Source organism: Galleria mellonella, unplaced genomic scaffold (genome assembly GCF_026898425.1).
Source record: "Galleria mellonella isolate WM207_F2 unplaced genomic scaffold, CSIRO_AGI_GalMel_v1 utg746, whole genome shotgun sequence".
NCBI lineage: Eukaryota > Metazoa > Arthropoda > Insecta > Lepidoptera > Pyralidae > Galleria > Galleria mellonella.
Genome location: NW_026442148.1, coordinates 609389 through 622526, shown reverse-complemented (window position 1 = coordinate 622526; position 13138 = coordinate 609389). Strand labels below are relative to the sequence as shown.

The 13138-nt window shown below is 38.5% G+C and overlaps 1 protein-coding gene across 6 annotated transcripts in view; it reads left to right on the top strand.

Annotated features, from left to right (window-relative positions):
- The window catches only part of LOC113514067 (transcription factor CP2), a 61228-nt gene that overhangs the window by 25912 nt on the left and 22178 nt on the right, over positions 1-13138 (top strand). For 4 of the 6 annotated variants that reach the window (XM_052901182.1, XM_052901184.1, XM_052901186.1 and 1 more), the window contains 8 exons: positions 1084-1179; positions 1618-1717; positions 3634-3778; positions 4550-4651; positions 5633-5740; positions 6942-7076; positions 7983-8102; positions 8985-9055. In XM_052901182.1, coding sequence (XP_052757142.1) covers positions 1084-1179; positions 1618-1717; positions 3634-3778; positions 4550-4651; positions 5633-5740; positions 6942-7076; positions 7983-8102; positions 8985-9055 — 877 coding nt within the window. The remainder of the gene's footprint in view (positions 1-1083; positions 1180-1617; positions 1718-3633; positions 3779-4549; positions 4652-5632; positions 5741-6941; positions 7077-7982; positions 8103-8984; positions 9056-13138) is intronic. The other 2 variants (XM_052901183.1, XM_052901187.1) reach the window with 1 other exon arrangement.

Sequence of the window (13138 nt, the reverse complement as noted above, 5' to 3'; positions counted from 1 at the left end):
ATTGCTTACAATGAACCCTATAAGATCGACGATCACGTGATCCCGCTGAAACCTTAATAGAGAATTAATCACGATGGACCGACTGACCTGCTTTCATAGTCACCTACCATCGCTTTCTGGTATCCCGCCAGCGTACATTAATGCAACGCATGGGGGGTATCATGGGCGAAACAGTATACTCTGTTATGTCCACGGTACTGCTCATGTCTATAGGCAACGGTTACCACTTTCCATCAGGTGGGCCGTCAGCTTGTTTGTCATTCTAAGTTGCATAAAAAAGATTAAAGAGCATTATCCACTGTAGCAATTAATTTATTTTATTAGTATTACATTATAAAGAAACAATCTTGGAAGAGAACAAGCCGACTGTAAACATTACGTACAAATGACAGACAGTTTTGGAGGGAACTCTTTTTTTTAATACCACAGAGTAACCATTTTTTTTTTTGGTATCTGTTACAATTCCTTAGGACTATAATTTATAAGGTCTTATATAAAGTGTTATAGCGGTGTCGTCCTGGCATAGAATGGGCCACCCGTTCCCTTCTCATAGGTGTTGTAAGAGGTGACTAAGGCAACTTATTGGTCGGAAGATGGGCAGCAGCGTCCCTCTTAAAACATTTCCAAAGCCTAACAGCGGTTGCCAATCTGCCTGCCAAAAGTGGCAACTACTGGCAAAGTCCCTCTTATGGAAAAGGCCTATGTTTTGTATTGAACAGTTAACTCTGTAATTTTATTGCCATATCCTACCCTACATCATCCTGCCATGTGGTCCCGGCATAGAATAGGTCACCACCTTTCCTTTCCCTTGGGTGTCGTAAGAGTGACTAAGAAAGGGCGAGGGATGGGCAGCAGCGACCCTCTTAAAACATCTCCAAAGCCTTACTGCGGTTGCCAACCCGCCTGCCAAGTGTGGCATCTACTGGCGAAACTCCCCAAGAGGAAGGCTTATGTTCAGCAGTGGACAGTTAACGGCTGATGATGATACTACCCTACAAACCGTTTACAACAAGGGCAACAGGTGATAAATATCTCTGATTACCCCCTAATGGATTAAAGTCATAATCGTTATGTTTATTTTAGCAGGAAGCCCCGAGAGCATGCAGTGCCAACCTACAATGCAAACTGGTGCATTAATACCAATGAATGGGTACCATTCGCCCAGTCAAGAGAATAAAAGTAAGCTTGGAATCCATTTATATTTCCTTTTTTATATTACAATTTTCTTCAATAAACAGCTTCAGCTAATCAGGCTGTGGAACGAGCTGTCTGCCGAGGTTTTCCTTAGAGACTACAATATGGGACCAGAGGGAGACTTTGTACAAAAGTCGATTGCTTGAGTACCTCTGTCCCATTCGTGTTTCAACCGTGAAGCAGTTGTGTTTGCATGGCTGTGTTTCGGTTTGAAGGATGGGATATAGCGTGAATTTACTGGGTACAGAGGAATAATACCTGAGTCTTCAGGAATGGCAACGTATGGGAGGTATCATGGGCGAAACAGTATACTCTGTTATGTCCATGGTACTGCTCATATCTATAGGCGACGGTTACCACTTTCCATCAAGTGGGCCGTCAGCTTGTTTCTAAGTTGCATAAAAGCAATATCATTGTTCTCAGACGCTGGTCTCCTGATGTGCTCTCCAGCCAGTTCTCTAGACGGCTTCCTGCATTCTCCGGTCCAGCAGCGCTCCGAGTCGAGCTTCAAAGATGATACCAGGTCAGTGAACACTCGGAAACTTATCATCCCCACCAGAGGGGTATTTATTTATATTGAGGACTAGCTATTCGCCCGCTACTTCGTTCGCGTGGTTATCAGAAGTCAGAAAACCAACGAAAGAGACTGTTTTTTTAATGCGTGATAATGATATGATAACCCCACCTGCGCTATCGGTGTACGCTGGCGAGGCACCAGTGAGGGATGATAGGTGAGGATGAACCAGGTCAGTTAGCCCATCGTGACGAATTCAACAAGAATTAACCACGATGGTTTTCAGGGGGACCACGTGGAGATCGACGTGATAGGGTATGTTGCTAGCAATAGGACTGTCAAATACCATTACTAACAATCCCTTTCCCCCCTATAGACTGTTTTTAGGTGCTGTATGAAAATAAAATATACCACATTTTAAGTTAGACCTTCAGGAACACACTGTGAAAACCGCATCCTGTTGGGGGAAAGGGATTGTTAGTGATGGAGACTGAGAATCGCATTGCTAGCAATATACCTAACTAGGTCGACCGCCTCGCGGTTCCGCCTGGAAACTATCATGGTTAATTCCTGATGAATTCATCATGATGGGCTAACTGGCCTGTTTTCATTCTCATCGATCACCCTTCACTGGTACTCCGCCGGTGTATACAGACAGACGGACTGACTAAACTAGTTAGAAATGATAGGCGAGGGTGAAGTCGGGTCAATTGGTACTAGAGCATGGAACCGGTTTTTACCGGTTCCCGAAAACCACGAGAACCGGTTCTGATAATAAAAAAAAGAACTATTTGTTTCGATTCTTTATAAAGTTTATACTATTAGGCGACCTTCAAGGCAAGGAAGCTGTTTATATACGATTACATCGTAAATTCAGCGGGTCTACCATGAAATGAAATTCCGATATTTCGGACTTAACTTCGTGTTTTTGTTTATACCAAAATGGGATCAATAAATGGAGTTTAACATTTCGTTCGTCATACATCCTATCATAAAAGTCCAAATGAACTATATTTTAATTTTTTTTTAAATATTACCAAACAGTATGTATTATGAAATTTTAACATCAAATTTAACATCAAAAACATTGTGATTATTTCTTGTAATTATTTATATTTATATAATAAGTTTACTATTGTAATCTTTTGGAGGAAACAATAAAGAGTATCTATCTATCTATCTATCTATCTATCAAAATTCTGTTTCGTTTGGCTCCGAAATTTCGGAAAACATTTCATGGTAGGCCCTCTGAACATATAATCATAATTCTATCTGCCATCTCAGTGTTATAAAAAAATCTTTCTTGTCGAATCGATAAGGTTCATCATGTCTGGCGTTAACTGTCCACTGCTGAACATAGGCCTCGCCCATAACCCAGATGACAGTTACCACCTTCTCATCATAGGTTTTGCCAGTAGTTGCCACGCTTGGCAGGCGAATTGGCAGCCGCAGTTAAGGTTTATTGATGTTTAAAAAAGACGCTGCTGCCCATCCTATCTCTAGACTATTAAGTTCCCTTAGTCGCCTCCTACGACAACTACGGTAAAAGAGGTGGCCCATTCTACGCCGGGACCACACGGCAATTTAGTTGCTTTTAATTATTATTGTCATTGTCAGATTTGGTGTTTTTTTTTAATGGATGATAATGGAATGGTTACCCCGCCTGCGCTATCGGTATACACCGGCGGGGCACCAGTGAGAGATGATAGGTGAAAATGAAAGAGCAGGTCAGTTAGCCCATCGTGATAAATATACCTGGAATTCAGCACGATGGTTTCCAGGGGGGACCGCGTGGAGGTCGACCTGTCAAGGTATATTGCTAGCAATAAGACTAGTAGTCCGTATTACTAAATACCCCCCCCCCCTCTCATCCCACCGATATTGTGTGCGTTACAAAGTTTTCAATTATTCAAATATTTGTCCAGGTTCCAGTACGTGTTAGCCGCAGCGACCTCTATCGCCACCAAACAGAATGAGGAAACGCTGACATATCTGAATCAAGGCCAACCATACGAGATCAAGCTCAAGAAGCTGGGTGATCTCTCACATTACAAGGGGAAAATACTGAAGGTACGTCCATTTTTAAGGTCATTCTGTTCACATACTGGCCACTAATAAATAAAAAAAAATTCCTTAAACAAAATTAGTCTATGATATAATATAGCTATGATCCCACACTAGGCAAAGCCTGTCTCGTGGAAATTTAAAAGAAGAATAAAATTGTAAATACTGGCCAGTAACAATCTGTTCTATTTATTCTTTCAATAAATAAATCAGTGTCACAGTCGTCACAATTATTAAATTATTGGTACAGAATGTTCAATACAGAAAGTAAAATTTTAATACCAGTGGGAGACTTTGTACAAAAGTCGATTGCTTGGGTACCTCTGTCCCATTCGTGTTTCTACCGTGAAGCAGTTGTGTTTGCATGGCTGTGTTTCGGTTTGAAGGGTGTGATATGGCGTGAATTTACTGGGTACACAGGAATAACATCTGAGTCCTCAGGAATGGCAACGCATGCGGGGTATCATGGGCGAAACAATATTCTCTGTTATGTCCATGGTACTGCTCATGTCTATAGGCGACGGTTACCAATTTCCATCAGGTGGACCGTCAGCTTGTTTGCCATTCTAAGTTGTATAAAAAAATAAAAAAATAAAATATTTTTTTATTGTCCGGGAAACGTTAATTTTTTTATTTAAAGAATATTTTTTATAAGTGGCAATATTCTAACGTAATCTTCTGAATAACATGTCGAAATTGTCCACGTGATGAGATAAATTGGTTTTTGGTTTAATAAACTATGATAAATTAAATTATTTTTAATTTTCGTTAACACAGAGTGTGATCAAGATCTGCTTCCACGAGCGTCGCTTGCAGTACATGGAGCGCGAGCAGATAGCTCAGTGGCACACTGAACGGCCTGGGGAGAGGATCGTAGAGGTAACAAAGCTAGCTTACCAAATCTTACAGCAGCTCAACGCAGTGTAGGACGACCATAGAGGGGGGAAGAAATTATCTTTTGGGATCTGTTTTTTTATTGGGTGAAGATGGAATGGTATAGCCTGCGCTATCGGTAAACGCTGGCGGGGTTCCAGTGAAGGGTGACAGGTGAGGATGAAGACAGGTCAGTTGGCCTATAGTGACCAATCGAACAAGAATTAACTACTATGGTTTCCAAAGTAACCTTGAACTGATGCTGACCGGATGTATTGCTAGCAATGAGGCTGTTAAATCTTATTACTAACAATCATATTCCATCAGGTGGGCCGTCAGCTTGTTTGCCATTGTAAGTTGTATAAAAAAAAATGACCAGCAGTGGACGGAGAATAGCTGAGATGATGATGACGACCAGCTCTTACTCGCGACTTTGTTCGCGTAACCGGAATAAAAGTAACCTATGCCCTTCACCGTCCCATATAGTACGTGTATACTAAATTTCATAGTGATCGGTTAAGCCGTTAAGGCGCTATAAGGTGACAAACGAACAAACTCACTTTCTCTTACTCATCATTTTTTTATGCAACTTAGAATGGCAAACAAGCTGACGGTCCACCTGATGGAAAGTTGTAACCGTCGCCTATAGACATGAGCAGGACCGTGGACATAACAGAGTATACTGTTTCGCCCATGATACTTCCCATGCGTTGCTATTCCTAAGGACTCAGGTGTTATTCCTCCGTACCCAGTAAATTCACGCCATATACGCATATCCCACCCTTCAAACCGAAACACAGCTACATGCAAACACAACTGCTTCACGGTAGAAACAAGAATGGGACAGAGGTGGCCAAGCAAACGACTGTTGTACAAAGTCTCCCTCTGGTAAAATCATCATCATCAGCTTTCAACCGTTCACTGCGGAGCATAAGTCAAATATATATTCTGTTATGTTTTATATTAATATCGACATTGGATGAACAGGTGGACGTGCCATTATCGTACGGCGTGATCCGCGTGGAACAGCCCTCGTGTCTGAACGCGCTGCACGTATACTGGGATCCCACTAAGGACGTCGGTGTTTACATCAAGGTAAATTACTACTACATTATTACATTTACATTTTGTGTTTTACGTATACACGTGAGCAGTATTTATATATTTTTATGTATTTGTGTAGGTGTTTGTACGCATTGTGTATGTATGTATATATGTATGTATGTGTGTATATATATAATAGTATAAAAGTATATATAATATATTACATTATTACATGTATCACATCTCTATATTTTAGAAATAATAGGATCTTCATCGTGCCTCCCACCAAATTGTTGATAATTACTCCTCTCCATCCAAAGGTTGCCTGGAAAAGATCGCTCTTAGCGATAAGGTCGCCCATTGTTTTCTCACTGTGATTATTTCTTGTAATTGTTTATATTTATAATAAGTTTACTATTGTAATCTTTTGGAGGAAACAATAAAGAGTATCTATCTATCTAACACTAGCGCCCGGGGAAAAAGGGATTGTTAGTAACGAGGTCTAATAGCCCCATTGCTAGAAATATAGAGTATATTGCTAACAGGTCGACCTCCACGCGGTTTCCCCTGGAAACCATCATGGTTAATTTTTGTCGAATTCATCATAGGCGAAACAGTATACTCTGTTATGTCCATGGTACTGCTCATGTCTATAGGCGACGGATACCACTATCCATCAGGTGGGCCGTCAGCTTGATTACTATTCTAAATTGTATAAAAAAAAGCCATTTGCCCCACCTTCAATTCCGGGGGCAACTACCCCTGATTCACTGGATTCAAATCTCACCGCCTGAGTGAGTCGTGGTTTTCTATACATGTATAGGCGATCTAGAAACTGTTGATACTAGAGGGCGCTAGTGTTTTTTTTAATGGGTGATAATGGAATGGTAACCCCGCCCGCGCTATCGGTATACACTGGCGGTGCACCAGTGAGGGATTACTGGTGAGGGTGAAAGGTAGGTCAGTCGTGACAATTCCACTAAAATTAACCACGATGGTTTCCAGGGGAAACCATCGTGGAGGTCGACCTGTTAGAGTATATTGCTAGAAATGGGGCAATTAAACTCCATTACTAACAATCCCATTCCCCCTGCCAAAGATATTGGAAGCGGCTCACAAATATCTAGAGTCGGTTTAAATAGTTTTATTATAATTTTATATGTTAGCACACTAGATTTGTCTTTTGCTGTCGTATTTTTAATGAATAAATAAATAAATTATGAATTAAAAAAAAAAGTATTTCTGTTCGTAGGTAAACTGCATATCAACGGAGTTCACAGCCAAGAAGCATGGCGGCGAGAAGGGGGTCCCTTTCCGCATACAGGTGGAGACGTATTTGGGGTCGGACGAGCACAGTCGACTGCACGCGGCCGCCTGCCAGATCAAGGTCACTATCCGGTGCACGTGCACACAATATTTATATTTGACCCAACACACTGTCTAGGTGAGATAGTGTAAAAACCGGATGTAATACCGTAAATGCGTTATCTGTGACACAAATAACAGAAAATATAATTGATAATGTAACATAATGAGTAAAGAAAGGTGGTCCTGATGTTCAGATGATATATATATATATATATATATATATATATATATATATATATATATATATATATATATATATATATATATATATATATATATATATATATATATATTAAATGTTCATATATAGGCGTGTATAATATCAGTACTGCTCCGATATCTATGTATTAGTTTCTTCTGAACTTTGATAGCGGATTAAAAGTCATTATCCATGTCTATGGTCCATACGAGCCGGATATCCATATTTATTTCGATCGGGTCAATATATATTGTTTCTACCTACTATATTGTATATACTTTGTTTCTGCTTAACCTAATAGGAGACAGGCGAGATAAATATGTATGTGTTTATATGTATAATATGATATATTGTATATGTACTGTAACTATAATATATAGATGTTTAAACGATATTTAAATAAAAGAATATATAAATAAAATAATATATGTTAGTATATCTGTATATATATTTATATAAAATACATATATATTTATATATGAATGTGAAGTGAAATACACAATCTTATACTGAAAAAATATGATAACTTATTAACATATCGGCAAATAATAAATAAAACCAGTCACTAGTGGTTGTTCAAGTTATTTAAAAATTTGTACTTCAAATTATATTTGATTACAAAATAATCAGCTAAAACCTCAAATCTCGATTCCAACGCCATCTAGTATCTCTTACCGAATTTAGTTTGAATGACTGGCTTAAATGGTAATTATGTTTTTTTGACAGGTGTTCAAACTGAAGGGCGCGGACAGGAAACACAAACAGGACAGGGAGAAAGTGATGCGGCGGCCTCGGTCCGACCTGGAGAAGTACCAGCCCGGCTGCGAGGCGACCGTTCTCACCACCGTAAGTGACTTTTTTATACAACTTAGAATGGCAAACAAGCTGACGGCCCATCTGATGGGAAGTGGTAACCGTCACCTATAGACATGAGCAGTACTATGGACATAACAGAGTATACTGTTTCGCCTATGATAACCCCCATGCGTTGCCATTCCTGAGGACTCAGGTGTTATTCCTCTGTACCCTGTAAATTCACGTCATATCCCACCCTATAAACCGAAACACAGCCATGCAAACACAACTGTTTCACGGTTGAAACACGAATGGGACAGAGGTACCCAAGTAAACGACTTTTGTACAAAGTCTCCCTCTGGTGTGTGACTTACATAAATGCATTATATCAGTTGTTAACTTTACACTGCTGTACACAGACTTCCCACGGGAGACAGGGATTGTTAGCAATAAGATCCAACAGACCTAACTAGCTATATACCCTAACCGGTCGACCTCCACGCGGTTCCCCCTGGAAACCATTGTGATTATTTTTTGATGAATTCATCACAATGAGCCAACTACTTCGTCCTCACCTATCATCCCTCACTGGTGCCCCGCCAGCATATACCGATAGCGCAGGCGGGGTTACCATTCCATTTTCATCCACTACTAAAAACACAGAGTTTCCCTATAAGGGGGGCTATGCCAGTAGTTGCCACGCTTGGTGGACAAGTTGGCAACAGCAGTTAGTTTTTGGTTTGTATCCCCATCCCTCGACCGTTAAGTTCCCTTAGTTGCCTTACGACACCCACGGGAAAGTAAGGCGCGCCTCCTGTCCTTATATTTTCTTTTATCGACTGGTAAATAATGGCGTATGGTGATACGTCCGCCATTTATACTTTATAAGTGTATTAAAGTTTAATAAATAAATAAATATTTCCTTGTCAACAGTTATCCCACGATGCTTTGATGCCACCGCCGTCGTTGGTCACCACTTCGCCGCCATATTCTCCGGAAATGTGGTGAGTAAACTTCAGAGTAAAACTGCCAATAAAAAAATAAGTTTTTTTATACAACATTTTTTTTATACAACTTAGAATGGCAAACAAACTGACGGCCCACCTGATGGAAAGTGGTAACCGTCGCCTATAGACATGAGCAGTACCATGGACATAACAGAGTATACTGTTTCGTCCATGATACCCCCATGCGTTGCCATTCCTGAGGACTCAGGTGTTATTAATAATAGATAGATACTCTTTATTGTTTCCTCCAAAAGATTACAATAGTAAACTTATTATAAATATAAACAATTACAAGAAATAATCACAATGAGAGAACAATGGGCGACCTTATCGCTAAGAGCGATCTCTTGCAGGCAACCTTTGGATGGAGAGGAGTAATTATAAACAGTTTGATCGGAGGCACGATGAAAATTCTGTCATTTTTAAATACATATGTACATGCAATAATGTAACTAAACCCTTATTCATAAAAACTAAAGCCTCCTACAAACCTTAAGTGAATTTACAGATTACAGGTGCATAACATCTGAGTCCTCAGGAATGGCAACGCATGGGGGGTATCATGGGCGAAACAGTAAACTCTGTTATGTCCATGGTACTACTCATGTCTATAGGCGACGGTTATGCCATTCTAAATTGCATAAAAAAAAAAGAATAATAAATAAACAAATATCTTTTAAGAAAAGCGTTCACGCTCACTTTTTTACTTTACCCGAGCAGTAAGTGCTTTATATTATTCTCAATTTCGTGTATAATATAGTATATGTCATATATGTGTATGTATATTTGTTATTTATATATATTTATTCGTTTATATATTTAATTTTAGTATGTATGTATATCAATAATTAGTAATACCACATTCGTGTATTCTGACACTTCCCTACGGTTGACTGGGAGAGAATGCTTTTAGCATTAAGTCCGCCATGTACACATATTTGTACTAATGAATAAATAAATAAAAAAAAAAATAGTGTAATTTAAATATTTTTTTAAATGGATTGATTAGTTTTTGAGTTTATCCATTATACAAACAATTAATTCTCTTTATGATATCATAAAGAGCATAGATAAACTTTTTTTTTTATGCATGGATGGTCTATGGACATAATGTGCTGAGGTCAGGATGTTTATAACCAGTCTCAACAATAAAATTAAGGCCAATAATGTACTGTGATGACCTTTCACGTGCCTTCCATTACATTCGCTGCCCAATTGGAGTGAAATAATACAACATAGTCTTAGATTATATATATAGAGTGGTCCCCATAGAAATGCTTCGAGAAAGGCGAATCACTTTATCATATAATTTTGCGTGATAAATAGTTACGAGTGATTCCTTTATACATACATACATACATATCTGTCACGCCTGTCTCCCATTAGGGTAGGCAGAAACAATGGAACGCCAAATGCTTCGATTCAAACAGACCTCTTTCGCTTCCTGCACATTCATCAATCTTGTCATACACGCTCGTCGGTTACGGGTACTTTTAATTTGGCCCTTCTTCAGCACGTCGCCTATTTGGTCGACATATGTCCGTCCGTCCGTCTGATTCCTTTATAACTTCTATATTTATTTTGTCTTATAAATTCTGCATCTTTTTAATGCGTAAACTCTCATTTTATTTATTAAACTAGCAACCCTTGATCGTAGCGTGATGAAAAGTATACTATAACCTGCCCAGCAGTATGAAGAATAATTGTACCAAGTTTCGTTAAAATCCGTCGAGTAGTTTTTGTTTCTATAACGAACATACAGACAGACAGACATAAATTTTACTGATTGCATTATTGGCATCAGTATCGATCACTAATCACCCGCTGATAGTTATTTTGTAAATATATTTCATGTACAGAATTGACCTCTCTACAGATTTATTATAAGTATAGATAATACGTCAAGATACATTGTGTACGTAAGTATATAGAACACTGATAAAAAAACGAGTCAGCTAATTTGACAATTAGCTGACAAAAAGTTGACCCGTTTTTGAGGATCGATTCTCTATCTATATAATCTTAGAGAGTAACTAATTTAAAATATCATTGAACTGGCGGCAAGAATTATTTGGCCGTAATTCATTTAATTCACTGGCTAGTAACGTGCATGGACGTATAGTAACGTTTTTTTCGCGTCTCGAATAAAATTGCAGTGTCTCTTCCAACCTTGACATTGGGGAGGGAAGGGATTGTTAGTAATGGGGTCTAATGAACCCATTGCTAGCAATACACTATCAGGTCGACCTCCACGTGGTTCCCTCTGGAAACCATCGTGAACAATTCTTGTTGTTGAATTGGTCACAATGGGCTAACTGACCTGCTTCATCCTCATTTATCACCCTTCACTGGTGCCCCGCCGGTGTATACCGATAGCGCGGGTGGGGTTACCATTCCATTATCACCCATTAAAAAAAACCTTGATTTTGCCTAATCACCGGAACCCCGTTGGAGCCATAATTAAAAAAAAAGTTTATTTTTATGTACATATATCAAATAGTAAGGAGAAATATAGTTTTTATCGATATCGATAATAAATGCTTGTTTGTTACTCCTTCCATGTTTTTAATCGAGCAAAATTTTTCATAGTTGTAAGTTGATTTTACACCAACATGGTTAAATACTTTTTTATGTTAAAAATTCGATGTCTGTATGTCATGCCCGTTTTTCATAGTAACTTAAAAATTTTACACTCCTGAAATTCAGTTATCTGAATTTCACATTTTCTTACCATAAATAGGTAAGAAAATGTGAAATAAAATATGCGCATATTAATATAAAATTGTTCATTAAATGTCTCGTTGTCTATTCCGTGTATGTATTTGAAAAAACAAATTTAGTTGCACTAACAGTACTATTACTATTTATAACTAGAGGGCGCTATATGACATGCACAAGGCTGTTTATTTACTAGCTGTGCTCGCGATATCGTTTGCGTGACGGCGACAAAAAAGTAGCCTCTGTCTTTCTCCGTCCCATTTGATACGTATATGGCAAATTCCATATCGTTTGGTTAAGTCATTGGCACCAAAAAACAACAAATAAACTCATTATCTATCACATCTATAATATTAATAATTATTCTTTGTCACAATAAAGTCAATTAATTCAGTTGTATTTTTTTTAAGTTTATAACCTCATAACTGCGTCATTTATAAACCAATTTGGAAAATTCTTTTTTTTTTTCTTTATCTGAAAGGATGTACTTGTAGTTTGTTCCCATAGAAATTTTATCAAAGTCGGTTCAGTAGATTAATTTTTAAATCAAAATAACTGATTTTGGTTTAAAATCTGATGTTTTTTGTGGCACACAATTATGGTCGAAAGGTTGGAAAAGCAACGCATAATACATACCATGGGTATCACAGTATATTATGTGATATCCATAGTGTTATTCAAAGCCTATAGGCGGCGGTAACCACATTCCATCAGACGGACCATCATCGTCAGCTAATTTACCATTTTAGATATTATAAAAAAGCGAAGCTCTAAATTAGTATTTCCAGTAAGCAAATGAGGCAAAAGTGTTTGTAATAAAAATACCAAATATTACGCCACACGACCAGATGAATTGTGACAGTCATACGTTATTTATTACAATAAATGTCACGAGTCTTAAGTTGGTGTCACATCCTAAAATTAAAGCTATAAATTGTCACAATTGAGCGCCGGGGACCGATCTGTTCATGCGGCTGAGCGTTTTTCAGCGTCCATTGGTATGTAGATGTTTTATTGCATAATAACATTGTGTTATATCGTATGTTACATGTGTAGTGGATACTATTATTATGCGCTCTTCAAAAGGAAGGAGTTTAGTATTTGCCGGTTCCGTTTTGTATTATTTGCTTATTTAAATTTGTTTTTTTTTTATTATTATAATTAGACAGGGTTACCATTATGCGGGCGTTATTGGTATATGCTGGCAGGGCACCAGTGAGGGATGACAGGTGAGAATGAAAAGGCAGGTCAGGTAGCCCACCGTGATGAATACACCTGGAATTCAGCGCGATGGTTTTTAGGCGGGACCACGTGAAGGTTGACGTGATAGGACAGTTGAATTGGTAGTAACTTACAAGTTCA